Here is a 26790-nt window from a genome sequence, read left to right as displayed (position 1 = left end):
AGATCTGATTTCCATAGTTCCTAACTTATAACATTTAAAATGTCCAATTTTCATTATTATTATTATTGAGACAGAGTCTCACTCTGTCACCCAGGCTGGAGTGTAGCGGCATGATCTCTTCTCACTGCAACCTCTGCCCCTGGGTTCAAGTGATTCTTGTGGTTAAGCCTCCTGAGGAGCTGGGATTACAGGCATGCACCACCACATCCAGATAATTTTTGCATTTTTAGTAGAGACAGGGTTTCGCCATGTTGGCCAGGCTGGTCTTGAACTCCTGACCTCAAATGATCCTCTGCACTGATCCAAAATGTCCAGTTTTCAACAATGAAAAACTACAGGCTATGCAAAGAAACGAGATAGTACGGCCAACATACAGGAAAAAAATAGAAACTGTGCCTGAGGAAGACCAGACAATGAACTTTCTAGACAAAATGTTAAATCAACTTTTTTTTTTTTCTTTTGAGATGGAGTCTCACTCTGCTGCCCAGGCCGCAGTGCAGTGGCGTGATCTTGGCTCACTGCAACCTCCACCTCCGGGGTTCAAGCAATTCTCCTGCCTCAGCCTCTCAAATAGCTGGGATGACTGGTGCCCACCACCATGCCAGGCTAATTTTTTTTGTATTTTTAGTAGATACAGGGTTATATTAGCCAGGCTGTTCTCAAACTCCTGACCTCAGGTGATTCGCCTGCCTTGGCCTCCCAAAGTGCTGTGATTACAGGCGTGAACCACCATGCCAGGCCAATCACCTATTTTAAATATGTTCAATGAGCTAAAGGAAGCCATGTCTAAAGAATTAAATGAAAGTATGGGAACAATGGGCCACCAAATTCAGAATATCAACAAACAGATCAAGTTATTAAAAGGACAAAACAAATTTTGAGTTGAAAAGTATAACTGAGATAAAAAATTCTCTAGAGGGGCTCAACAGCAGATAGAAGCAGGAAACAAAGGAATCAGCAAATGTGAGGGTATGTGCATTGAAATGATCTGGGCTGAGGAAGAGAAAAAATTAAAGGAAAAATGAATAAATCTTCAGAAACATCATCAAGCATATCAACATATGAACAGTGGAAGTGCCAGAAGGCGGTGAGGTTGAAAAATATTTGTTAGTCCAGGTGCAGTGGCTCATGCATGTAATCCTAACACTTTTGGGAGGCTGGTGCAGGAGGATCACTTGAGCCCAGGAGGTCAGACCAGACTAGGCAACATAGGGAGACCCAAACTCTAGAAAACTTTAAAAAATTAGCCAGGTGTGGTGGTGTATGCTTGTGGTTCCAGCTACTCAGGAGGCTGAGATGGGAGGATCACCTGAGCTTGGGAAATTGAGGCTGCAGTGAGTGGTGACTGTACCACTGCCATTCAGCATGGGCAACACAGTGAGACTCTATCTCCAAAAAATAAAGCAGACTCATTATTATAATTAGTAAGTTCTGGTGATCAGAAGACACAACTAAGAGCATGAAAAGGCCAAGCAGAATGGAGAAAATATGTGCAAAACCCTTATTTCTGAAATACAAAAAGAACTCTTTATATACCAGTCTCAAAACAAAAAGGCAACATAATTAAAGAAAGATTTGGAAAGATACTTCACATAGTATGTTATGAGTATCCAATAAGCATCAGAAAAGGTGTTCTGTCTTACTCATCAAAGGATATGCAAATTAGACCATAATTAGATATCACTACATACTTAAAAATATAAAAGACATGACCAAGCAATGGCAAAAATATAGAGAAACTGAAATACTCATATCCTGCTGCTAAAGTATAAATCAGTACAAACTTTTGGAAAACAATTTAAAAGAATATAGAGAAACCGAAATACTCATATCCTGCTGCTAAAGTATAAATAGGTACAAACTTTTGGAAAATAATTTAAGTACAGTTGACCCTTGAACAATATGGAGGTTGGGGCACCAACCCTGGATAGCTGAAAATCTAACTTCTGACTCCCCAAAAACTTATCTACAAACAGCCTACTGTTGACTGGAAGGTTTACTGATAACGTAAACAATAAATTAACACATATTTTGCATGTTTATGTACTGCATTCTTACAATAAATTAGAGAAAACAAAATCTTAAGGAAAATACATTTATAGTAATGTACTGTATTTATCAGTTTCCTAAGTTCATGTTGTTGTCTGTTTGACATGGCAGCCAACAGCAGGTGCAGACCTCAATCTACTATACTTATAAAGCAATTCAACTTTTTCTTGTAATGTCATGACTTTTCTCTTGTTCTTGGGAGCACTCCTAGCATCACTAGTGGTACTTTCTATAGGCCCAATGGTGTTATTCAAGGTTTACAGTATTTCACTAAACACGATAAAAATATATGAGAACCAAGATAGATCACATTTTCTATGCTATGCAATTTACCGGAGAGACAAACTGCTCACACAGAGATGATTAGCATCACAAGGAGGTTTAAGCCAATACTTGCAACATGTAAGCTTATTGCAATAGCAATGGGAGGTATTTAAAATTACTATAGTCGTATGGTACGTACACTGTGCTACAGTTGATTTTACACAGTTATGATTTAGTACTGCATCTTTACATTTGTTTACATTTCCCTCAACAGCAAACAGTGCCATGTATAATCTGTAAGTATATGTGTATGTTTTGACAATTTTTAACTTTTTATGATAGAATTGTACATATTTTATGGTAGTAAATTATAAAATACACTATTATCGGTATATATTTTAAGTATGACATACTTAACTTTTTCTTAATTTTTTTTTTTTTTTAGACAGAGTTTTGCTCTTGTTGTCTGGGCTGGAATGCAATGGTGCGATCTCAGCTCACCACAACCTCTGCTTCTGGGTCCAAATGATTCTCCTGCCTCAGCCTCCTGAGTAGCTGGGATTACCAGCATGCACTACCATGCCTTGCTAATTATGTATTTTTAGTAGAGACAGTGTTTCTCCATGTTGGTTAGGCTGGTCTCAAACTCCCAACCTCAGGTGATCTGCCTGCCTTGGCCTCCCAAAGTGCTGAGATTACAGGTGTGAGCCACCATGGATGGCTTTCTGAATTTTTTCAATATTTCTAGGTTATGTGGTTTGAGATTTGAAAAATTACCCAAAATCGGCTGGGTGTGGTGGCTCACGCCTGTAATCCCAGCACTTTGGGAGGCCAAGGCGGGTGTATCACGAGGTCAAGAGACCGAGACCATTCTGGACAACATGGTGAAACCCCATCTCTACTAAAAATACAAAAAATTAGCTTGGCATGGTGGCGCGTGCATGTAATCCCAGCTACTCAGGAGGCTGAGGCAGGAGAATTGCGTGAACCCAGGTGGCGGAGGTTGCAGTGAGCCGAGGCCGTGCCATTGCACTCCGGCCTGGGGTAACAACAGCAAAACTCCGTCTCAAAAAAAAAAAGAAAAGAAAAAAAAATTACCCAAAATCTTCTAAAATTTTTCAAAATGTTTTTTGAAAGAAATTCACATATAAGTGGACCCAGGCAGTTTAAACCCATGTTTTTCAAGGATCAACTGTATTTACTGAAGTTGAGCTTTGATGCTGCAACTAACTCCAAAAATTGAAATTTACACATATATGTACTAAAAGACATGCACAACACTGTTCACAGGAAAATTATTCATTAGAGCCTCAAACTGGAAACATCACATTTCTCCAACAAAAATAAACTGTGCTGTATTTATAAAGTACACAGCAATGAAAATAAATTACTGCTATATGCAATTATTAATACATCTCACAAATATACTGAATAGAGGAAATCATATTCAAAGGACTACATATGAAATGATGCTACTTAAAACTAACAAGCAGGTAAAGCTACTCTGAAGTTAGGAATGTCATCATCTCTGTGAAAGAATAGGAGGTAGCGAGTGACAGAAAGCACGGGGGAGCTTGTTTCTGAAAGCATTGTTTCTGAACAATGGCAATGTTCTAATTATTGATCTTGGTATGGTTAACTTACATCACCTGTGATAGTTCATTGAGCTGCATATCTATACAGGCATACCTCAGAGAGATTCCAAGTTTAGGTCCAAGCTACCACAATAAAATTAATATTGTAATAAAATTAGTTATGAAAATTTTTTGGTTTCCCAGTACATATAAAAGTTATGTTTACAGGCCAGGCACGGTAGCTCACACCTATAATCCCAGCACTTTAGGAGGCCAAGGCGGAAGGATCATTTGAAGACAGGAGATTGAGACCAGCCTGGCCAACAGAGTGAAACCCCTGAGACCAGCCTGGCCAACACAGTGAAACCCCATCTCTATTGAAATTACAAAAATCAGCAGGGTGTGATGGCACTTGCCTGTAGTCCCAGCTGCTTGGGAGGCTAAGACAAAAGAACTGCTTGAACCCAGGAGGTGGAGGTTGCAGTGAGCCGAGATCACTGCACTCCAGCCTCCAGCCTGGGTGATAGATTGAGACTCTGTCTCAAAAAATAAAAATAATTAAAAATTTTAAAGCTATGCTTACATTATAGTTTATTAAGTGTGTGACAGCATTATGTCCAGAAAACAATATACATACTTAACTTAAAAATAATTGCTAAAAATATTAAAAATATAAAAATATTAAAAAATATTAACAACCATCTGAGTCCTCAACAAGTCATCATCTTTCTGTTGGTAGAGGGTCTTGCCTCCATGTCGGTGGCTGCTGACTCACTGGGGTAGTGTGACTGTGACTATTTCCTAAAATAAGACAATAATGAAGTTTGCTGCATTGATTAACTCTTGCTTTCAAAAAAGATTACTCTGTAGCAAGTGATGCTGCTTAATAGCATTTTACCACCTCCAACCCTGCTAGTTCCTTTATCAACCCTGCTAGTTCTAAATATTCTAAATCCTTTGTTGTCATTTCAACAACTTTCACAGCTTCTTCACCAGGAGTAGATTCCATCTCAAGAAACCACTTTCTTTGCTCATTCATAATAAACAACTCCTTACCTCTTCAAGTTTGACCATGAGATTGGAGCAATTCAGTCACATCTTCAGGCTCCACTTCTAATTCTAGTTCTCTTGTTATTGACACTATACCTGCGGTTGTTTCTCCCAATGAAATCTGGAACCCGTCAAAGTCATCTATGAGGATTAGAATAAACTTCTTCCAATCTCCTGTTAATGTTGATATTTTGACCTCTTCTCATCAATCACAAATATTTGCAATGCCGTCTAGAATGGTAAATACTTCCCAGAAAATTTTCAATTTACTTTGCCCAGATCCATCAGAGGAATCACTCTCCATGTAGGTTATAAGCTTATGAAATATATGTCTTAAATAATAAAACAAAAATTAGAAGGGCTCCTTGATCCATGGGCTGAAGAATGGATGTTGTAGTAGTGGGCATATAAACAACATTCATCCCCTTGCATATCTCCATCAGAGCTCCTGGGTGACTAGGTACACTGTCAATCAGCAGTAATATTGAAAAAAAAAGGTTTTTTTCCTGAGCAGTAAGTCTCAACAGGGGGCATCAGTAAACCATGCCGTAAACAGATGTGCTGTCATCCAGGCTTTGTTGTTTCATTTATAGAGCACAGATAGAATAGATTTAGCATAATTCTTAAGGACCCTAGGATTTTTAGAATGATAAAGGAACATTGGCTTCAACTTAAAGTTACTAGCTGCATTAGTCCCTAACAAGAAAGTTAGCCTGTCCTTTGAAGCTTTGAAGCCAGGCATCAACTTCTTCCTCTTCCTAGCCATCAAAGTCTTAGATGGCATCTTTTTCCAGTAGAAGGCTGTTTTATTTACATTGAAAATCTACTGGTTGGTGTAGCTACCTTCACCAATGATCCTGCTAGATTCTCTGGGTAACTTGCTGCAGCTTCTCCACCAGTGCCTGCTGCTACACACGGAGCTTTTATGTTATGGAGAAAACTGCTTTCCTTAAGCCTAAAGAACCAACCTCTGCTAACTTCCAACTTTTCTTCTGTAGCTTCCTCACTTCCCCTGGCCTTCCTAGAAATGAAGAGAGGGCATTGCTCTGGATTAGGCTTTGGCTCAAGGGCATGTTGGGCTCGTTTGATCTTCTATCCAGAGCACTCAAACTTTCTCCATGTCAGCAATAAGGTTGTTTTGCTTATCTTTGATGTATTCACAGGAATAGCACTTTAAATTTCCTTCAAGAATGTGTCCTTTGCATTTGCAACTTGGCTAACTGGTGCAAGAGGCCTACTTTTTGGCCCGTCTTGGCTTTCAACCATGCCTTCCTCACTAAGCTTAACCATTTTTATGTAAAGTGACAGACATGCAATTCTGCCTTTCACTTGAACACTTGGAGGTCACTGTGGGGTTATTAATTGGCCTAATTTAAATACTGCTGTGTCTTAGGGAGTACGGAGACCAGAGGAGACAGAAAGAGACGAGACGATGATCAATCAGTGGAGCAGTCAGGATATACCTAATATTTACCAATTAAGTTTGCTGTTTTATATTGGTGCATTTCACGGTACCCCAAATAATTATAACAGTAACGTCAGAGCTCACTGATCACAGATCACCATACCACATGTCGTAATAGTGAAAAGTTTGAAACACCACAAGAATTACCAAAATGTTACATAGAGACACAAAGGAAGGAGATGGTTTTGGAAAAATGATGCCTGTAAACTTACTCAACTCGAGGCTGCCACAAACCTTCAATCTGTAAAAACCACAACACCCCCCAAAAAAACAACCCCAAAACCAAACAACAACAAACAGTATTTGTGAAGTGCAATAAAACAAAGCACTATCACATAACTAAACCTATATTTTATGTGCTTTTCTATACACGTTTTACTCAATTAAAACAAGTTTTATGGGAGGAGGGGCCAAGATGGCCGAGAGGAGACAACACCAGAATGCAGCTCCCAGCAAATGAGATGCAAAGGGCCAGAAGACTTCACGATTCCAAGTGAGGTGCCGGGTTCATTTTGCGGGGACTGGAAGGACTCTGAAAGTAGCCCAGGGAGGGAGCCAAAGCAGGGTGAGAGCCGCCCAGGGAGAACAAACCAAGACAGGGAGGGGCGCATCCCCACCTGGACCATGCAGCCTGCTTGGAGGGTCAGGGGACTTCACCCCCTGAGAGCTCTGATTTGGATCCTGTGCTTACCTCATCCCTCCTGCAACCCATGGTCCACGAGAGCCCCGTCAGACTGAGGGGTGCCTGGGTTGTCAATGCAAATCTGAGTGAGGCTCCTGCCTGGTGCCATAAGTTGTCAGCCGGACCAGGGTGGAAGCTTGGACTAGTGCCAGTGGGACAGAACAACCCACCCCACAGAAAGAGGCAGAGTTGAAAACAGGGAAACAGGTCATAAAGCCTGGCAAGCCCCACCCCCACAAAACTCAAACTGAAGCCCGTGCCAGAGAGCTTGCCAATGAATACACCAGTATGACCCCAACCAGGAAGATCAAGTTTAGGTAAGGAGAGACGCCATTGGGAAGGTGAGGCTAATTTCACCTGCAAACAAACCCCAGGGGAAGACCACCTACCCAGCACCTGACTGAATCCGAGGCAGCCCAGCAGTGCCTCTACAGGCCAAAAAAGATACAGCTCCAACTGCAACAGAAAGGACGTCCACTCAGAGATTTCTCTGGAAATCACCAACTTCAAAGATCAAAGGGAGATAAATGCACGAAGATGGGAAAAAAAACAGTGTAAAAAAAGGATGAAACCTTCAAAGACCAGAACACCTCTTCCTCTCCCAGGGATCACAACTCCTCACCATTAAGGGTACAGAACAGGACAGAAAATGAGTGTGACACATTGACAGAAGCAGGCTTCAGAAGGTGGATAATCACAAACTTCTCCGAGTTAAAAAGACCATGTTCTAACCCAATGCAAAGAACTAAGAACCTTGAAAATAGTTTAGATGAAATACTAACTGGAATAACCAGCTTAGATAAGAACATAAATGACTTGATGGAGCTGAACTTCCCCAACCTACAAGGCAGGCCAACATTCAAATCCAGGAAATACAGAGAACACCACAAAGATATTCCTCAAGAAGAACAACCCCAAGGCACATAATCGTCAGATTCACAAGGGTTGAAATGAAGGAAAAAAATCCTAAGGGCAGCCAGAGAGAAATGTTGAGTCACCCACAAAGGAAAGACCATCAGACTCACAGCAGAAACTCTACAAGCTAGAAAAGAGTGGGGGCCAATATTCAACATCCTTAAAGAAAATAACTTTCAACCCAGAATTTTATATCTGGCCAAACTAAGCTTCATAAGTGAAGGAGAAATAAAATCCTTTACAGACAAGCAATTGCTGAGAGATTTTGTCACTACAAGACCTGCCTTACAAGAACTCCTGAAGGAAGTACTAAACATGGAAAGGAACTACCAGTACCAGCCACTAAAAAAACATACTAAATGGTAACTGAACATAGAAAGGAACAACTAGTACCAGCCACTCCAAAAACGTACCAAATGGTAAAGAGCATCGACACAATGAAGAAACTTCGTCAACTAATGGGCAAATAAACCAGCTAGCATCAAAATGGCAGGATCGAATTCACACATAACAATATTCACCTTAAATGAAAATGGGCTAAATGCCCCAATCAAAAGACACAGACTGGCAAATTAGATAAAAAGACAAACCCCATTGGTGTGCTGTATCCAAGAAACCCATCTCACATGCAAGGACACACATAGACTCAAAATAAAGGGATGGAGGAAGATTTATCAAGCAAATGGAGAGCAAAAAAAAAGCATGAGTGGCAATCCTAGTCTCTGATAAAATAGACTTTAAACCAACAAAGATCAAAAGAGACAAGGGCATTACATAATGGTAAAAGGATCAATGCAACAAGAAGAGCTAACAATCCTAAATATATATGAACCCAATACAGGAGCACCCAGATACATAAAGCAAGTTCTTAATGACCTACAAAGAGACTTAGGCTCTCACACAATAATATGGGAGACTTTACACTCCACTGTCAATATTAGACAGATCAATGAGACAGAAAATTAACAAGGATATCCAGGACTTGAACTCAGATCTCGACCAAGCAAACCTAATAGACATCTACAGAACTCTGCACCCCAAATCCACAGAATATACATTCCTCTCAGCACTACATCACACCTACTCTAAAATTTACTAAAAGTGAGAAGTAAATCACTCCTCAGCAAATGCAAAAGAACGGAAATCACAACAGTCTCTCAGACCACAGTGCAATCAAATTAGAATTTAGGATTAAGAAACTCACTCAGAACTGCACAACTTCATGAAAACTGAACAAAAGGCTCTTGAATGTTGACTGGATAAACAATGAAATGAAGGCAGAAATAAAGATATTCTTCAAAACCAACAAGAACGAATACACAACATACCAGAATCTCTGGGACACATTTAAAGCAGTGAATAAGTGCCCATATGAGAAGCAAGGAAAGATCTAAAATCGACACCCTATCATCAAAGTTGAAAGAGCTAAAGGACGGGCCGGGTGCGGTGGCTCAAGCCTGTAATCCCAGCACTGTGGGAGGCCGAGGCGGGTGGATCACGAGGTCAAGAGATCGAGACCATCCTGGTTAACATGGTGAAACCCCGTCTCTACTAAAAATACAAAAAAATTAGCTGGGCATGGTGGCGCGTGCCTGTAATCCCAGCTACTCAGGAGGCTAGGGCAGGAGAATTGCCTGAACCCGGGAGGCGGAGGTTGCGGTGAGCTGAGATCGCGCCATTGCACTCCAGCCTGGGTAACAAGAGCGAAACTCCGTCTCAAAAAAAAAAAAAAAAAAAAAAAAAAAAAAAAAAAAAAAAAAAAAAAAAAAAAAAAAAAAAAAAAAAAAAAAAAGAAAGAGCTAAAGAACAAGATTTAAAAAAACTCAAAAGCTAGCAGAAGACACGAAATAACTAAGATCAGAGCAGAAATGAAGGAGATAGAGGCACAAAAAATCCCTTCAAAAAAATCAATAAATTTGGGAGCTGGATTTTTTAAAAGATCAACAAAATAAGACAGGCTGCTAGCCAGATTAATAAAAAAGAAAAGAGAGAAGAATCGAATAGATGCAATAAACAATGATAAAGGGGATATCACCACCAATTCCACAGAAATACAAACAACCATTAGAGATTACTAAAAACAACTCTATGCACACAAACCAGTAAACCTGGAAGAATGGACAAATTCATGGACACTTGCACCCTCCTAAGCCTAAACCAGGAAGAAGTCGAAACCCTGAATAGATCAATAACAACAGCTGAAGTTGAGGCAGCAATTAATAGCCTACCAACGAAAAGAAGTCCAGGTCCAGATGGGTTCACAGCCGAATTCTACCAGAGGTACAAAGAGGAGCTGGTATCACTCCTTCTGAAACTACTCCAAACAATCCAAAAAGAGGGAATCCTTCCCAAATCATTTTATGAGACCAACATCATCCTGATACCAAAACCCGGCAGAGACTCAATAAAAAGAGAAAACTTCAGGCCAATATCCATGATGAACACAGATGCAAAAATCTTCAATAAAATACTGGCAAGCTGATTGCAACAGCACATCAAAAAGGTTATCCATCACAATCGAGTATGCTTCATCCCGGGTATGCAAGGCTGGTTCAAGATATGCAAGTCTATAAACATAATTCACCACATAAACAGAACCAAAGACAAAAACCACATGATTATTTCAATAGATGCAGAGAAGGCCTTCGACAAAATTCAACAGCCCTTTATGCTAAAAACTCTCAATAAACTAGGTATCGACAGAACGTATCTCAAAATAATAAAAGCTATTTATGACAAAGCCACAGCCACTATCATACTGAATGGGCAAAACCTGGAAGCATTCCCTTTGAAATGTGGCACTAGACAAGGATGCCATCTCTCACCACTCCTATTCAATATAGTATTGAAAGTTCTAGCCAGAGCAATCTGGCTAGAAAAACAAATAAAGGGTATTCAATTAGTAAAGGAGGAAGTCAAATTGCTCTATTCGCAGATGACATGATTGCATATTTAGAAGACACCATCGTCTCAGCCCAAAATCTCCTGAAACTGATAAGCAACTTCAGCAAAGTCTCAGGACACAAAATTAATGTGCAGAAATCACAAGCATTCCTATACACCAATAACAGACTTAAAGAGAGCCAAATCAAGAATGAACTGCCATTCACAATTGCTACAAAGAATAAAATACCTAGGAATACAACCTACAAAGGATGTAAACGACCTCTTCAAGGAGAAATACAAACCACTGCTCAACGAAATAAGAGAGGACACAAACGGATGGAAAAACATTCCATGCTCATGGTTAGGAAGAATCAGTACCGTGAAAATGACCATACTGCCCAAAGTAATTTACAGATTCAACGCTATCACCATCAAGCTACCTATGATCCTCTTCACAGAACTGGAAAAAACCATCTTAAACTTCATATGGAACCAAAAAAGAGCCCGCATAGCCAAGACAATCCTAAGCAAAAAGAACAAAGCCAGAGGCATCACAGTACCTGACTTCAAATTATACTACAAGGCTACAGTAATCAAAACAGCATGGTACTGGTACAAAAACAGAGATATAGAACAATGGAACAGAACAGAGGCCTCGAAGGCAATGCCACACATCTACAACCATCTGATCTTTGACAAACCTGACAAAAACAAGCAATGGGGAAAGGATTCCCTGTTTAATAAATGGTGTTGGGAAAACTGGTAGCCATGTGCAGAAAGCAGAAACTGGACCCCTTCCTGACACATTACACTAAAATTAACTCCAGATGGATTAAAGACTTAAACATAAGACCTAACACCATAAAAATCCTAGAAGAAAACCTAGGCAAAACCATTCAGGACATAGGCATAGGCAAGCACTTCATGGCTAAAACACCAAAAGCACTGGCAACAAAAGCCAAAATTGACTAATGGGATCTAATTAAACTCCAGAGCTTCTGTACATCAAAAGAAACAATCATTAGAGTGAACTGACAACCAACAGAATGGGAAAAATTTTTTGCAATCTACCCATCAAACAAAGGGCTAATATCCAGAATCTACAAAGAACTAAAACACATTTACAAGGAAAAAACAAACAAACCCATTCAAAAGTGGGCGAAGCATATGAACAGACACTTTTCAATAGAAGACAATTATGAGGCCAACAAACATATGAAAAAATGCTCATCACCACTGGTCATTAGAGAAATGCAAATCAAAACCACATTGAGATACCACCTCATGCCAGTTAGAATGGCGATCATTGAAAAATCTGGAGACAACAGATGCTGGAGAGGATGTGGAGAAATAGGAACACTTTTACACTGTTGGTGGGAGTGTAAATTAGTTCAACCATTGTGGAAGACAGTGTGGCGATTCCTCAAGGACCTAGAAATAGAAATTTCATTTGACCCAGCAATCCCATTACTGGGTATATAGCCAAAGGATTATAAATTGTTCTATAATAAACACACACACACATGTATGTTCATTGTGGCACTGTTTACAATAGCAAAGACCTGGAACCAACCCAAAGGCCCATCAATGATAGACTGGACAATGAAAATGTGGCACATATATACCGTGGAATACTATGCAGCAATAAAAAACGATGAGTTTGTGTCCTTTGTAGGGACATGGATGATCTAGAAACCATCATTCTCAGCAAACTGACACAAGAACAGAAAATCAAACACTGCATGTTCTCACTTATAGGCAGGTGTTGAAAAATGAGAACACATGGACACAGGGAGGGGAGCATCACACACTGGGGTCTGCTGGGGTGGGTGACTAGGGGAGAGACAGCAGGGGGTAGGGAGGTTGGGGAGGGATAACATGGGGAGAAATGCCAGTTATAGGTGACGGGGTGATGGAAGCAGCAAACCACATTGCCATGTATGTACCTATGCAATAATTCTGCATGTTCTGCACATGTACCCCAGAACCTAAAGTGCAATAAAATATATATATTAAAAAAAATAATAATAAAAACAAGTTTTATGATGTTTATTTACCTGTTTTTTCTGTGTTCGATTCCTATTTTCCAACCAATCATCCATTTGTTCCTCAATTTCTTCTATGGAAGTTCCATGATCGTAAGACTGAATATATGCACTTTCTAAAGGTGTGTATACAGGAAATTCAGGTTTTGGTTTTTTAACTTTCTTCTGTTCTAAAATGTTTAAAATAACAAATTATTGAGATTTTTAAAGAATAAAATGAATTCCTAATAGCTAAATAATATTGGGAAAGTAAGTTAACAGAACAGTATCAAGTTTCTCATCTATAAAAAATAATGGCTCTCACTAAATGGTATACATTTATTTTTCAATATTTTACAAAGGTGAAATCTGATCTGGCAACATTGAGTAGTTATTAATAGATGAAAATCCATTGTGCTTTTTATTAAATCCCATTTTAGGGCTAGGAGCAGTGGCTCACGCCTGTAATCCCAACACTTTGGGAGGCCAAGGCAGGTGGATCACTTGAGGCCAGGAGTTCGAGACCAGCCTAGGCAAAATAGGAAAACTCTGCCTCTACTAAAAATACAAATATTAGCTGAGCATGGTGGCGCATGCCTGTAATCCCAATTACTTGGGAAGCTGAGGGGTAAGAATTGCTTGAGCCCAGGAGGTGAAGGGTAGAGTTAGCCAACTCTACTGAATTGCACTACTGAATTGCAGCCTGAGTGACAGAGTGAGATTCTGTCTCAAAAAATTTATATATATGTACACACACACGATTTTAATTGGAGACTTAACACTGAGAAGCAACTCCATTCTTAATTACTATAGTCAAACTCAAAACAGCCTCATAACAGTATTTTCACCACTCCATGTGTCTGTGTGTATATGTGTGTTTGCATGTATCATACTGCCAATGTAATAAAATCAATATATATTGGCATAGGAATAGAAAATTTCCTAGAAGAGAATAGAAAATCCATCAATACCAATGTTGGTTGACTTCTTACAGGATTACAACCTGATAAACCTATCATATACTGAAAACATCCTTAATTTGAAAATGCATTTAATATAACTAACATCATGGCTTAGCCTAGCCCACCTTAAACATACTCAGAACACTTACATTAGCTTATAGTTGGGCAAAAATAACATAGCAACACAGTACACTGTAGAGGATCAGTTTTAACTCTCATGATCATATGGCTAAGTGGAAGCTACAGTTTGCTGCTGTTACCCAGCATTATGAGGGAGTATCTTACCGCATATTGCTAGTCCAGGAAAAGATTCAAGATTCAAAGTACAGTACTGTTTTTGCACTACCATAAAGTCAAAAATTTATAAGTCAAATCATAAGTATAAGACTGTCTATATTTCAATTTAGTGGGAAAATAATTTAGTAAGTGATGCTTGCACAGCTGAATATCCATTTAAAAGAAAACTGCACACAATCTTACACTGTATATACAAATAAATTCCAGATGGATAAGATAACTATCTTTAAAAGCCCAAACAATAAAAATTTTGCAAAAAGAAATCTTAAAAACTACATGTACTATTTAAAGGAAGAGGACATCTTAGTTAAGAAAGAAAACCCAGAGGCTATTTTAAAAAAGATAAAAAAGTAAACAAATCAAGAGACAAATAAGACTTGAAAAGGATGTATTCAATTCAGAGCACAAACAGAGGATTTATAAAGAGATTTTACAAATGAACAGGGGGATAAGCAACCCAACAGAAAAATATAGGCAAAGGTCATAAATAGGCAATCCACAACTGAGCAAATCCACATAGCCAAGAAATAAGAAAAAAGGTTCAAACTCTCTAAAGGTTAAAGAAATAAAAATTAAGTAATACCAAGATATAATTTTATACCAATCATATGAGTTCAAATTTAAACTCTAATTAAGACGTACTGTTGGCAGGGAAAAGGCTACTAAATTGGTGGGGGAAAGGTGAATTATTCTATTACAGCCTTTTTGGAAAGCAGTCTAAATATATCCATTAAAATTAAAATCTTTAGCCTTTTCCCCAGCAAGTCTCCTAGAAACAAAAGTATTCAAGTATAACTATATGTGGGTACGTAAGTGTTTGTATGTGTATGACTATTTACTATTTCTTCACAGAGAAACAAAACTATTAACATAGTAAATGCTATTTGGAGAAATGACTGAATAATTATTGATGATGCTTTTACACTGAGAAATATGATATCACCATTGAAGCAGAGTAATAGCAGAACTAATTTGGGTTGCATAAAGAGGAGTTATTTTTTAAAAAGCAAATAAATTCAATTGTTTTGAATTTAGTTCTAGGGTGTTTCATCACAATTGCAAGTGTTTGACGTGTTTGTAAATAAGCATTTATAAAGGAGCACTAAACAGCAATTAAAGACTGCTATAGGCTGACACAAAAATACACAGACCAGTGTCACTATAAATCAACCACACAAACAAGCCAACATAATAACCAGCTAGCAATGCAATAACAGGATCAAATCCACACATATTAATACTAACCCTGAATGTAAATGTGCTAAATGCCCCACTTAAAAGGCACAGAGAATGGCAAGCTGGATTGAAAAAAAAAAAGGCTCAATAGGTATGCTATCTTCAGGACACCCATCTCACAAGTGATGATACCCGTAGGCTCAAAATAAGGAAATGAAGGAAAAACTACCAAGCAAATGGAAAACAGAAAAGAGCAGGGGTTGCAATCCTAATTTAAAGATTAAAAAACACAAAGAAGGACATTACATAATGGTAAAGGGTTCAATTCAACAAGACTTAACTAACCTAAATATATATGCAGCCAACACAGGAGGACCCAGATTCATAAAGCAAGTTCTTAGAGACCTAGAAAGAGACATAGACTCACCTGCAATAATAGTGGAAGACTTCAACAATCCATTGACAGAATTAGACAGATCACTGAGGCAGAAAATTAACAAAGATATTCAGGATCCGAACTCAACAGTGGACCAAATGGATCTGATGGATCTCTACAGAATTTTCTACCCTCTTCTCCTTGCCACATGGCACATACTCTAATATTGATTACATAATTGAACATTATCCTCAGCAAATGCAAAAAAACTGAAATCATACTAAACAGACTCTCAAACCACAGTGCAATAAAAACAGAAGTTAAGACTAAGACACCTGCTCAAAAGCATACAATTCCATGGAAATTAAACAACATACTCTTGGATGACTTTTAGATAAACCATTAAATTAAGGCAGAAATTAAGAAGTTCTTTGAAATTAATGAAAACAAAGATACAACATGCCAGAATATCTGGGACACAGCTAAGGCAGTGTCAAGAGGGAAATTCATACCATTAAGTACCCACATCATAAAGTTAGAAAGACATCAAATTAACAACTTAACATCACAATAGAAAGAATTAGAGAAGCAAGAACAAATCAACCCCAAAGTTAGCGGAAGACAAAACAACCAAAATCAGAGCTGAACTGAAGGCAACAGAGACAAGAAAAACCATTCAAAATACAAACAAATCCAGAAATAGATTTTTTTTTTAAAACAATTAGTAAGATAGATAAGCCACTAGGCAGACTAATAAAGTATAGAGAAAATCCAAATAAACACAATTAGAAATGATAAAGGGAATCATCATTACCACTGACCCCATAGAAGTAAAAATAACCAATAGAAACTACTACAAAAACCTCTATGCACACGAACTAGAAAACCTAGAAGAGATGAATAAATTCCTGGACACATACACCTTCCCAAGACTGAACCAGGAAGAAATTGATTCCCTGAATAGAACAAAACCAAGCTTCAAAACTGAATCCAGAATAAACAGGCTCCCAACTAAAAACAAGCCCAAGACCTGAAGGATTCACAGCTGGATTCTACCAGATATACAAAGAACAGCTGGTACTATTGCTGCAGAAACTATTCTAAAAAATTGAGGAGGAAGGACTGCTCCCAAACTCATTATAAGAGGCCAGCATCATCCTGATACCAAAACCTGGCATAGACACAACAACAAAAACTGCAGGCCAATATCCTCGATTAAACAATGACACAAAAGTTACAAAATATTTGCAAACTGAATCCAGTAGCACATCAAAAAGCTAATCCACCTCAATCAAATATGCTTCATCCTCAGGTAGCAAGGTTGGTTCAACATATGCAAATTAATAAATGTGATTCATCACATAAACAGAACTAAAGACCTGAGTAACAAAGAAAAAGCTTTCAATTAAATTCAACACCCGTTTATGTTAAAAACTCTTAATAGGTCAGGCACAGTGGCTCACGCCTGTAATCCTAGCACTTTGGGAAGCTGAAGTGGGTGGATCACTTGAGGTCAGGAGTTCGAAACCGGCCTGTCCAACATCGTGAAACCCTGTCTCTACTTAAAATACAAAATTAGCCAGGCATGGTGGTGCATGCCTGTAATCCCAGCTACGCGGGAGGCTGAGGCAGGAGAATTGCTTGAACCTGGGAGGCAGAGGTTACAGTGAGCCAAGATTGTGTGACTGCACTCCAGCCTGGGCAACAAGAGCAAAACTCCACCTCAATAAATAAATAAATAAATAAATACTCTCAATAAACTAAGTACTCCCCTTGAAAATTGGCACAAGACAAGGATGCCCTCTCTCACCACTTCCACTGAATACATTAGAAGTACTGGAAGTCCTGGCTGGAGCAATTAGGCAAGAGAAAGAAATAAGGGGCATTCACGTAGGAAGAGAGGAAGCCAAACTATTCCTGTTTGCAGATGACATGATTCTACATCTAGAAAACCCCACAGTTTTGGCACCAAAGCTTCTTTAGCTGGTAAACGTCTTCAGCAAAGTTTCAGGATACAAATCAATGTACAAAAATCACTAGCACTCCGGTACTCAAGGAAGAGCCAAGCTGAGAGTCAAATCAGAAGGCAGTCCTATTCACACCTGCCACAAAAAGAATAAAATACGTAGGAATACAGCCAATCAGGGAGGTGAAAGAGCTCTACAATGAGAATTACAAAATTCAAAGAAAGAAATCAGAGAAGACACAAAGAAGCAGAAAAACATTCCATACTCATGGATAGGAAGAATCAATATCATTTAAACAGCCATATTGCCCAAGGTAATTTACAGATTCAATGCTATTCCTATCAAATTAACAATGACATTCTTCAAAGAACTAGACAAAACTATTTTAAAATTCATACGAAATGAAAAAGTGCCTGAATAGCCAAGGCAATCCTAAGTAAAAAGAACAAAACTGAAGGCATTATGCTACCTGACTTCAAACTATACTACAGGGCTATAGTAACAACAGAATGGTAATGGTACAAAAACAGGCACAGAGACCAATGGAACAGAACAGAGAGCCCAGAAATAAGGCTGCACACCTATAACCATCTGACCTTTGATAAAGCTGACAAAAACAACCATTAAAAAAAGGACTTCCTATTCAATAAATGGTGCTGGGATAACTGGCTAGCCATATGCATAAGATTGAAACTAGACTCCTTCCTTACACCATATACAAAAATCAACTAAAGATGGAGTAAAGACTTGAATGTAAAACCTAAAACTATAAAAACCCTGGAAGACAACATAGGCAATACCATCCTGGACATAGGAACAGGCAAAGATTTCATGACAAAGACACCAAGAGCAATAGAAACAAAAGCAAAAATTGACAAGTAAGATTTAAACTTAAGAGCTTCTACACAGCATAAAGAAACCATCAACAGAGTAAACAGACAACCTACACAATGGGAGAAAAATTTCTGCAAACTATTTTTGTGGCAAAGGTCTAATATCTAGCATCTATAAGGTACTTAAATAAATTTACAAGAGAAAAACAAACAACCCCATCAAAAAGTGGGCAAATGACATAAACAGACACTTTTCAAAAGAAGATATCCATGCAGCCAACAAGCACATGAAAAAAAAGCTCAATATCACTGATTATTAGAGAAATGCCAATCAAAACCACAATGAGATACCATCTCAATCCAGTCAGAATGACTATTATTAAAAGGTCAAAAAATAACAGACGGGCCAGGCGCGGTGGCTCAAGCCTGTAATCCCAGCACTTTGGGAGGCTGAGGCGGGTGGATCACGAGGTCAAGAGATTGAGACCATCCTGGTCAACATGGTGAAACCCCGTCTCTACTAAAAATACAAAAAATTAGCTGGGCATGGTGGTGCGTGCCTGTAATCCCAGCTACTCAGGAGGCTGAGGCAGGAGAATTGCCTGAACCCAGGAGGCGGAGGTTGCGGTGAGCCGAGATCGCGCCATTGCACTCCAACCTGGGTAACAAGAGTGAAACTCCGTCTCAAAAAAAAAAAAAAAATAACAGATGATGTCAAGGTTGTGGAGAAAAGGGAACACCTCGTGGGAGTGAAAATTAGTTCAACAATTATGGAACATAGTATGGTGATTCCTCAAAGAGCTAAAAGCAGAACTACTATGTAACCCAGTAATCCCATTATGGGGTATATACCCAGAAGAGTGTAAATCATACTACCATAAAGATACATGTACACAAATGTTCAATGCAGCACTGTTCACAATAGCAGACACACGGATCAACGTGCCCATCAATGACCAATTTGATAAAGAAAATGTGGTACATATATGCCATGGAATACTATGCAGCCATAAAAAAGAATGAGATTATGTCTTTTGCAGGAACCTGGATGGAGCTGGAGGATATTATCCTTAGCAAACTAAAGCAGGAACAGAAAGCCAAATACCACATGTTCTCACTTACAAGTGGGAGTTAAATGATGAAAACTTATGAGCACAAAGAAAGAAACAGCAGACACTGGGATCTACTTGAGCCTGGAGGGTGGGAGGAGGGAGAGGAGCAGAAAGAATAACTATTGATTGGGCTTAATATGTGGTGATGAAATAATCAGTACAACAAATCCCTATGACATGAGTTTACCAGTGTAACAAACTTTCACATGTTCCCCCAAGCCTAAAAGTTTAAAAATAATAAATAAATAAGTTTTTAAAAATCACTTTACAAAGCGTATTAGTTCATTCTCACATTGCTATAAATAAATACCCAAGACTGGGTAATTTATAAAGAACAGTTTTAACTGGCTCACAGCTCTGCAGGCTGTACAGAAAGCATGAGTGCTTCTGCCTCTGCAGAGGTCTCAGAAAGCTTTCAATGACAGTGGAAAGCAAAGGAAGAGCAGGTGTCTTATATGGCAGGGGCAGAAACGAGAGCGCGAGAGGCAGGGGGTGCTATACGCTTTTAAACAAGCAGATCTCATGATAACTCACTGTCTCAAGAACAGCACCAAGGGGATAGTGCTAAACCATTCATGAGAAATTGCCCCCATGATCTAATCACCTCCCATCAGGCTCCACCTCCAATACTGGTGATTATATTTTGACATGAGATTTGGGCGAGGGGGGAAGATCCCAACCATACCAGAAATTAATATAAAACTTCCATTTCAGAAAATATGGAGAACTTTTCCACATTCCTCTAAGAATTGTAAAAAAAGGTAAAAGAGTAAACAAGCTATGTGTTTACTTGTATCTTAACCATTATATATAAAACAAACACAAGAAGAATTTGTAAGTTAGAGAGAAGGCTGACCAGCTAGGTACTGCAGGACTCAAGGAATACCCAGGGTGGTCAGTTCTGTGTGTTTTCTTTGAGTTTCTTATATATCCCAGACTTGGTGCTGGGGAAACTAGCAACCCGGAAACACTAACAGGCAGACACACACACATATAGGTGAAACAAACAAACAAAAAAAGCCTGCTCTCCCTAGCTAAAGGACCAAAAAAGAGAGGGCAAAGACATTTATCTTTTGTCTAAAAGATAAAGCTTTTAGACAATAACCACTAATTCAGGCAAACAAGACAGGAAGTAGTGTCATCCCCATCCTACTACCAACCATGAGAGCAAAAACTAACGGGAAACTTAGGCTTCTGCCATTGCCAGCCTGTAATGAGTCATCCAGACTCCCCACCAGGGTGATGTGAGAGAAAAGGCTAAAAGATAAGGAGGCTCCTCCTGCTAATAAAGTCAGTGGAGACCAACAGGGGTAGCTTGAACCTCCATATCCACCGAGAAGTAATAGGTGTCTCACCCTCTACCACACAGTGTGGTTACAGAAGAAGCCTAGAGGGCTGGTGCAGTGGCTTATACCTGTAATCCCAGAACTTTGGGAGGCTGAGGCAGGCAGATTACCTGAGGTCAGGAGTTCGAGACCAACCTGGCCAACATGGTGAAACCCTGTCTCTACTAAAAATGCAAAAATTAGCTGGGTGTGGTGGTGTGTGCCTGTAATCCCAGCTACCGGGGAGGCTGAGGCAGGAGAATCACTTGAACCTCAGAGGGAGAGGTTGCAGTGAGCCAAGACTGTGCTACTGCACTCCAGCCTGGACAAGACAGCGAGGCTCCATGTCAAAAAAAAAAAGGAAGCCTAGTGGAGAATCAGGGCTTTCAAAACTGCCCCATGGTAGCGAGGCCATCACCACGTAATGTCAGTGGAGGCCAAGTGGGGAGTAGTAAGTAGGTATTCCTGCTCTACCTCACAGGCAGCGTGTTATTAATGGAGGTCTAGTGGCAAACAGGAACCACACCCACCTGAGAATCTATAAATACTCTGTTCCTCAACTGTCAAACAGACCACATAGGAAACTCGGACTTCAATCCTACCTAGCAGTAACAGGCAGCACTACCCCTTCCATGGCTTGAGTATTGTCAGAGAAGCCCAGGTAAAACAGAAGATTAAAATAAGATTCAAAGTTTCATAATACCCCTAAATATCCAAATTTAAATAAAAAAACAGTTGTCACAACAAGAACCAAGAATACTTCAATTTGAATGAGAAAAGGTAACAGATGCCAACAAGATGAAAGAGATATTTAAATGACTTGACTGAGCTATTAAAGAAGCCATGTAATAATGATATGACAAGCAATAATGAATACTCTTGAAACAAATAAATATAAAGTTTCAGCAAAGAAATAGAAGGCATATAGAAGAACCAAACAGAAATGTCAGAATTGATGTGTACACTAACTCAAGTTAAAAACTGAATGGAAGGGCTCAATGGCAGAATGAAGCAAACAGAGAAAAGAATCTGAATTTGAGACTCGAAAAACATAAATTGCCCAATCTAAAAAACAGAAAGTAGACTGAAAAAGCAAAAAAGGGAACACAGCCCTGGGAAGTTTTGAGACTCTGAACAGCAACTTAAAGGAGCAACAGAGAAATAAGACCATATCTGCAGTACAAATATAATTCAAGTAACAGTGTATTTTTCACCCCAAACCATGGAGGCCAGAAGGAAGTGGCACAGTGTTTTTCAAATACTGAAAGAAAATAACTGTTATACCTGAAATTAATATCCTGTGACAATATCTTACTAGAATGAAGGGAAAACCAAGATATCCTGAGGTGAAGGAAAACTAAAAGAATTTGTCACCAGTGGACCTATCCTGCAATAATGGCTAAAGGAAGCTCTATAAACGGAAATGAAATTATAAAAGAAAATACATTGGACGACCAGGAAAGAAGAAAGAACGAAAGAGTAAAAACATGAGTAAAGGCAATAGACTTTCCTCCTCTTAAGTTTTCTAATTATATATGACTGCTAAAGCAAAATTATAACCTTCAGTGTTTATAGAGAAAATACTCAAGACAATTATATTATAAATAAGGAAGGTAAAGGGATTTAAGGGGAGGTAATGTATGTATGTCACTTTAAATAGCTAAAATCTTATACCAGTAGACTGTGATATGTTATGTATATATAACATTATACCTGTTATAACCATTAAAAAGTGATACAAAGAAATACACTAAAAAACACTATAAATAAATTCAAGAGGCATTCTCAGAAATATTGAACCACAGGAAGGCAGAAAGAAGAAAACAGAGAAATGATAATGTGAGAGAAAAATAGAAAACAAAAAATAAAATGGCAGACTTAAGCCCTAACATATCAATCACTACATTAAATGTAAATGGTTTAAATACACAAATTGTCTATTTAATACACACACACATGCACACATACATGGTTTTACATCTTTTTTACATGTATATGCTATCTATAACTCACTTCAAATATAACAATATAGGTAAGTTAAAAGTAAAAGGATTAGAAAGATATACCATATAAAAATTAATTTTAAAAAAAGCAGAAGTAGTTATATTAGTATCAGGTAAGGTAAAGCAGACTCTAAGTCAAAAACAAATTGCCAATAACGAAGAGAGACATTATATAATGATAAAAAGATCCACCAAGATGACACAGCAATCCTAAACGCGTGTGTACAAAACAAGAGAGCTGCAAAACGTGAAGCAAAAACTGATGGAACTGAAGACAAATTTACAAATACAGTCAAAAAGTCCAATATCCCCTCTCAATAATTGATAACATAACTAAATCTATAAATCAGCAATGATATACAACTCAATGCCATCAGTTGACTGAATCTAACTGATATTTGTAGAACACTCCAATTCACCACAGCAGAATACAGATTCTTTTCAAACGTCCATGGAATACATGCCAGGATGGACCATATCTTGGGCCATAAAACAGACCTGAACAAATTTAAAGGAATTTAACTCATACAGAGTATGCTTCCTGATGAAAAGAGAATCAAACTACCAATTGCTAATAGAAATATAACAAAAAGGTCTCTGAACATTTGGAAACTAAACAATATACTTTTAAATAATCAATAGATCAAAGAGGGAATCTCAAGAAAAAAAATACTGAGCTGAGTTAAACAAAAATATATCAAAGTATGTGGCCAGGCGAGGTGGCTCATGCCTGTAATCCCAGCACTTTGGGAGGCCGAGGTGGGTGAATTACTTGAAATCAGGAGTTCAAGACCGGCCTGGGCCAACATGGTGAAGCCTTGTCTCTACTCAAAATACAAAAATTAGCTGGGCATGCCGGCTAATATGGTGGTGAGTGCCTGTAATCCCAACTACCCAGAAGGCTGAAGTGAAAGAATTGCTTGAACCTGGGAGGCAGAGTTTGCAATGAGCCGAGATCACACCATTGCTGGGTGATAGAGTGGGACTCTGCCTCAAAAAAAAAAAAAAAAAAATCAAAATATGTGAGACACAGATATATCTAAAATACCATTTTAATAAGATTATCACACCCTACTAAAAGTAGTTCTAGTGCAGCCGTCAGAGAACACGGTACAATCTAAGCAGTAAAGCAGATGAAGGCAGATTAGCAATTAGGTCATGAAAAACAGGCAGCATAAAACAGCTACTGCTAAACTACATGAGATGCATTTACTCAATTAAGTAGATGGAAATGTTATTATGAATTTGATATTCTGATGATGGTCTTTAAAATTAAGAAGGATGGGGCAAATGAAAGGCACACTGGGGGATTTGGGGCCTTATATATTAACTCTAAAGTATACAATGCAGCATACTGTAATGAAGTTAACAAAATTAATTAAAATATTCTTTGCATGTAACCATTAGAGACTACATTAAAAAATACATGACAGTCTGACATTGTTAACAGTAAATGTGACTGTTATTTAACATTCTTGATGTTGATACCATCACCTTTTCTAAATATACCACTGATAAAAGAAGCATTGAGATAACAGTCTTATTATTCAGAGCATAGTATGAGAATTGTTTTTAATATTCGTTCCGGTATTTACTTATTCCATTCTGAGTTTCAATAACTGATAAGCTAGTGATGAATTTTCAAATGTTTTAGAAGACTGTTACACATTTCACTTTCAGATATAAATATATTTTTAGTCTGTGATTTTTATATAATCAGACAATAACAAAATAAGAAGAGATTTTTTTGAGATTGAAGTCTTGCCCTGTCACCCAGGCTGGAGTGCGGTGACATGATCTTGGATCACTGCAACCTCTGCCTCCAGGGTTCAGGTGATTTCTCCAGCCTCAGTCTCCTGAGTAGCCGGGATTACAGGCACCTGCCACCACAACTGACTAATTTTTGTATTTTTGATAGAGAGGAGGTTTCACCATATTGTCCTGGCTGGTCTTGAGCTCCTGACCTCAGGTGATCTGCCCGCCATGGCCTCCCAAAGTGTTGGGAATACAGGTATGAGCCACCACGGCCGGCCGAGAGACTATTAAATCTGTTTGAGAATTGTATCAAACTCTCAAGCAGAACAAAAGTCAGTGAACAATTTTGGAAAAATAGTTAAAAACTCCAAAAGGAGCTTCTGCATAGTGATAAACACTTCATGTTTAACCCCCAATTTGAAAAGAGGTAGTGTATATACTTGGTCTTGTAACTATTAAATAATTCTAACACATCTACCAAAATTACAAGTAAGTGATTTTTTTTTTTAACAAAAATTACATAGAAATGATAAGCCATGTCTATGAGAGCAATGCAATGTAGTGTAATCATATTGTCACTACAGGTAAATTTTGGATTAATTTGATATTCTTCTCTTTTCTTTCTTTCTTTTATTTTTTTGAGATGGTCTTTCACTCTTTTCACCCAGGCTGGATTGCAATGGCATGAACTCAGCTCACTGCAACCTCCGCCTCCCAGATTCAAGTGATTCTCCTGCATCAGCCTCCCCAGTAGCTGGGATTACATGTGTCTGCCACCATGCCCAGCTAATTTTTGTATTTTTAGTAGAGATGGGATTTCACCATGTTGGTCAGGCTGGCCTCAAACTCCTGACCTCAGATGATCCACCCAACTCAGCCTTCCAAAATGCTGGGATTACAGGCGTGACCCACTGCGCCTGGCTGATATTCTCTCTTTTCTTACAAATGTAATTTTTCTTTTCCTTGTGATTAGTCTGTAAAGGCTTAGAAAATGTTATGTACCATTTTTTTCTAAAATAACAGTTATATAAAAATGACAGTTTCATTTGCACACTCCTACTTCTTAACACACGTCAACCTTGGTATGTAATAATCCTCTATCATGCTAACTCCTTCCTCTTAACAGAAGTCTACATTAAACAATTATATAGTTGATATGAATATTATTTCCTATTTGTAAGTACTGAAACTTTTTGAATTAAATTATGTGCTCCTTGAGATGGTGTTTTATATGGGTAGGTGCTCAGTGGATGCTCATTAGTATTCATGACATTACATGAATGCATACATTCATCCATTTACTGAACATTTATTACATGCCAGGACACTAATTGATGCTGCAGACACAAAGATGAACAGTCTCTGTTCTAAAGCTGTCCAGACATCTGCAGGATTGTGACAGACTGAAAAATGACCCCCTAAAATGATCACACTCAAATCCCCAGAACCTGGGACATAACAGTAACAAAACAGATAAAAGTCCTTACCCTCATGGAGCTTACATTCTATTTCGGGTGTTGGGGTTGGAAATCAGATGGTAAACAAAACTAATATATAAATTAAAGTAGTATTAAGTGCTTGAGACAAAAATAAACAAAAGGACTGGGGCTGAGAAAATACCTTTTTAAATAATATGTTCAATTTTCCCTAAAATTAGCAAGAACTGTCTGTGGTAAATGGATGATTTCTTTTCAACATACTGATAATTCATTCAAGGTTGTTCATGCTATATAACAATATTGCAAATGAAACAAAGACTTTCAAAACAAAAATTATTGGTATTTTCAGGTTTCCCTTTTTTTTTTTTTTTTTGAGGCAGTGTCTCCCTCTGTTGCCAGGCTGGAGTGTGTGGCACAATCTCAGCTCACTGCAACTTCCCCCTCCTGGGTTCAAGTGATTCTCCTGCCTCAGCCTCCTGAGTAGCTGGGACTACTGGTGCGTGCCACCAAGCCCAGCTATTTTTTGTATTTTTAGTAGAGATGGGGTTTCACCATGTTGGCCAAGATGGTCTCGATCTCCTGATCTTGAGATCCGCCTGCCTCGGCCTCCGAAAGTGCTGGGACTATAGGCATGAG

The 26790-nt window shown here is 38.5% G+C and overlaps 1 protein-coding gene across 1 annotated transcript in view; it reads right to left on the bottom strand.

Moving 5' to 3' along the window:
• DNAJC1 (DnaJ heat shock protein family (Hsp40) member C1) overlaps window positions 1–26790 on the bottom strand; it is a 216974-nt gene that overhangs the window by 82786 nt on the left and 107398 nt on the right. Inside the window, exon 8 of the mRNA XM_017511880.1 lies at window positions 12943–13100. Coding sequence (XP_017367369.1) covers window positions 12943–13100 — 158 coding nt within the window. The remainder of the gene's footprint in view (window positions 1–12942; window positions 13101–26790) is intronic.

This window comes from Cebus imitator, unplaced genomic scaffold (assembly GCF_001604975.1).
Source record: "Cebus imitator isolate Cc_AM_T3 unplaced genomic scaffold, Cebus_imitator-1.0 Scaffold456, whole genome shotgun sequence".
Classification (NCBI taxonomy): Eukaryota; Metazoa; Chordata; class Mammalia; order Primates; family Cebidae; genus Cebus; species Cebus imitator.
Note: the sequence above shows the minus strand (reverse complement) of the source record. Positions and strands in the feature narration are given on the sequence as shown.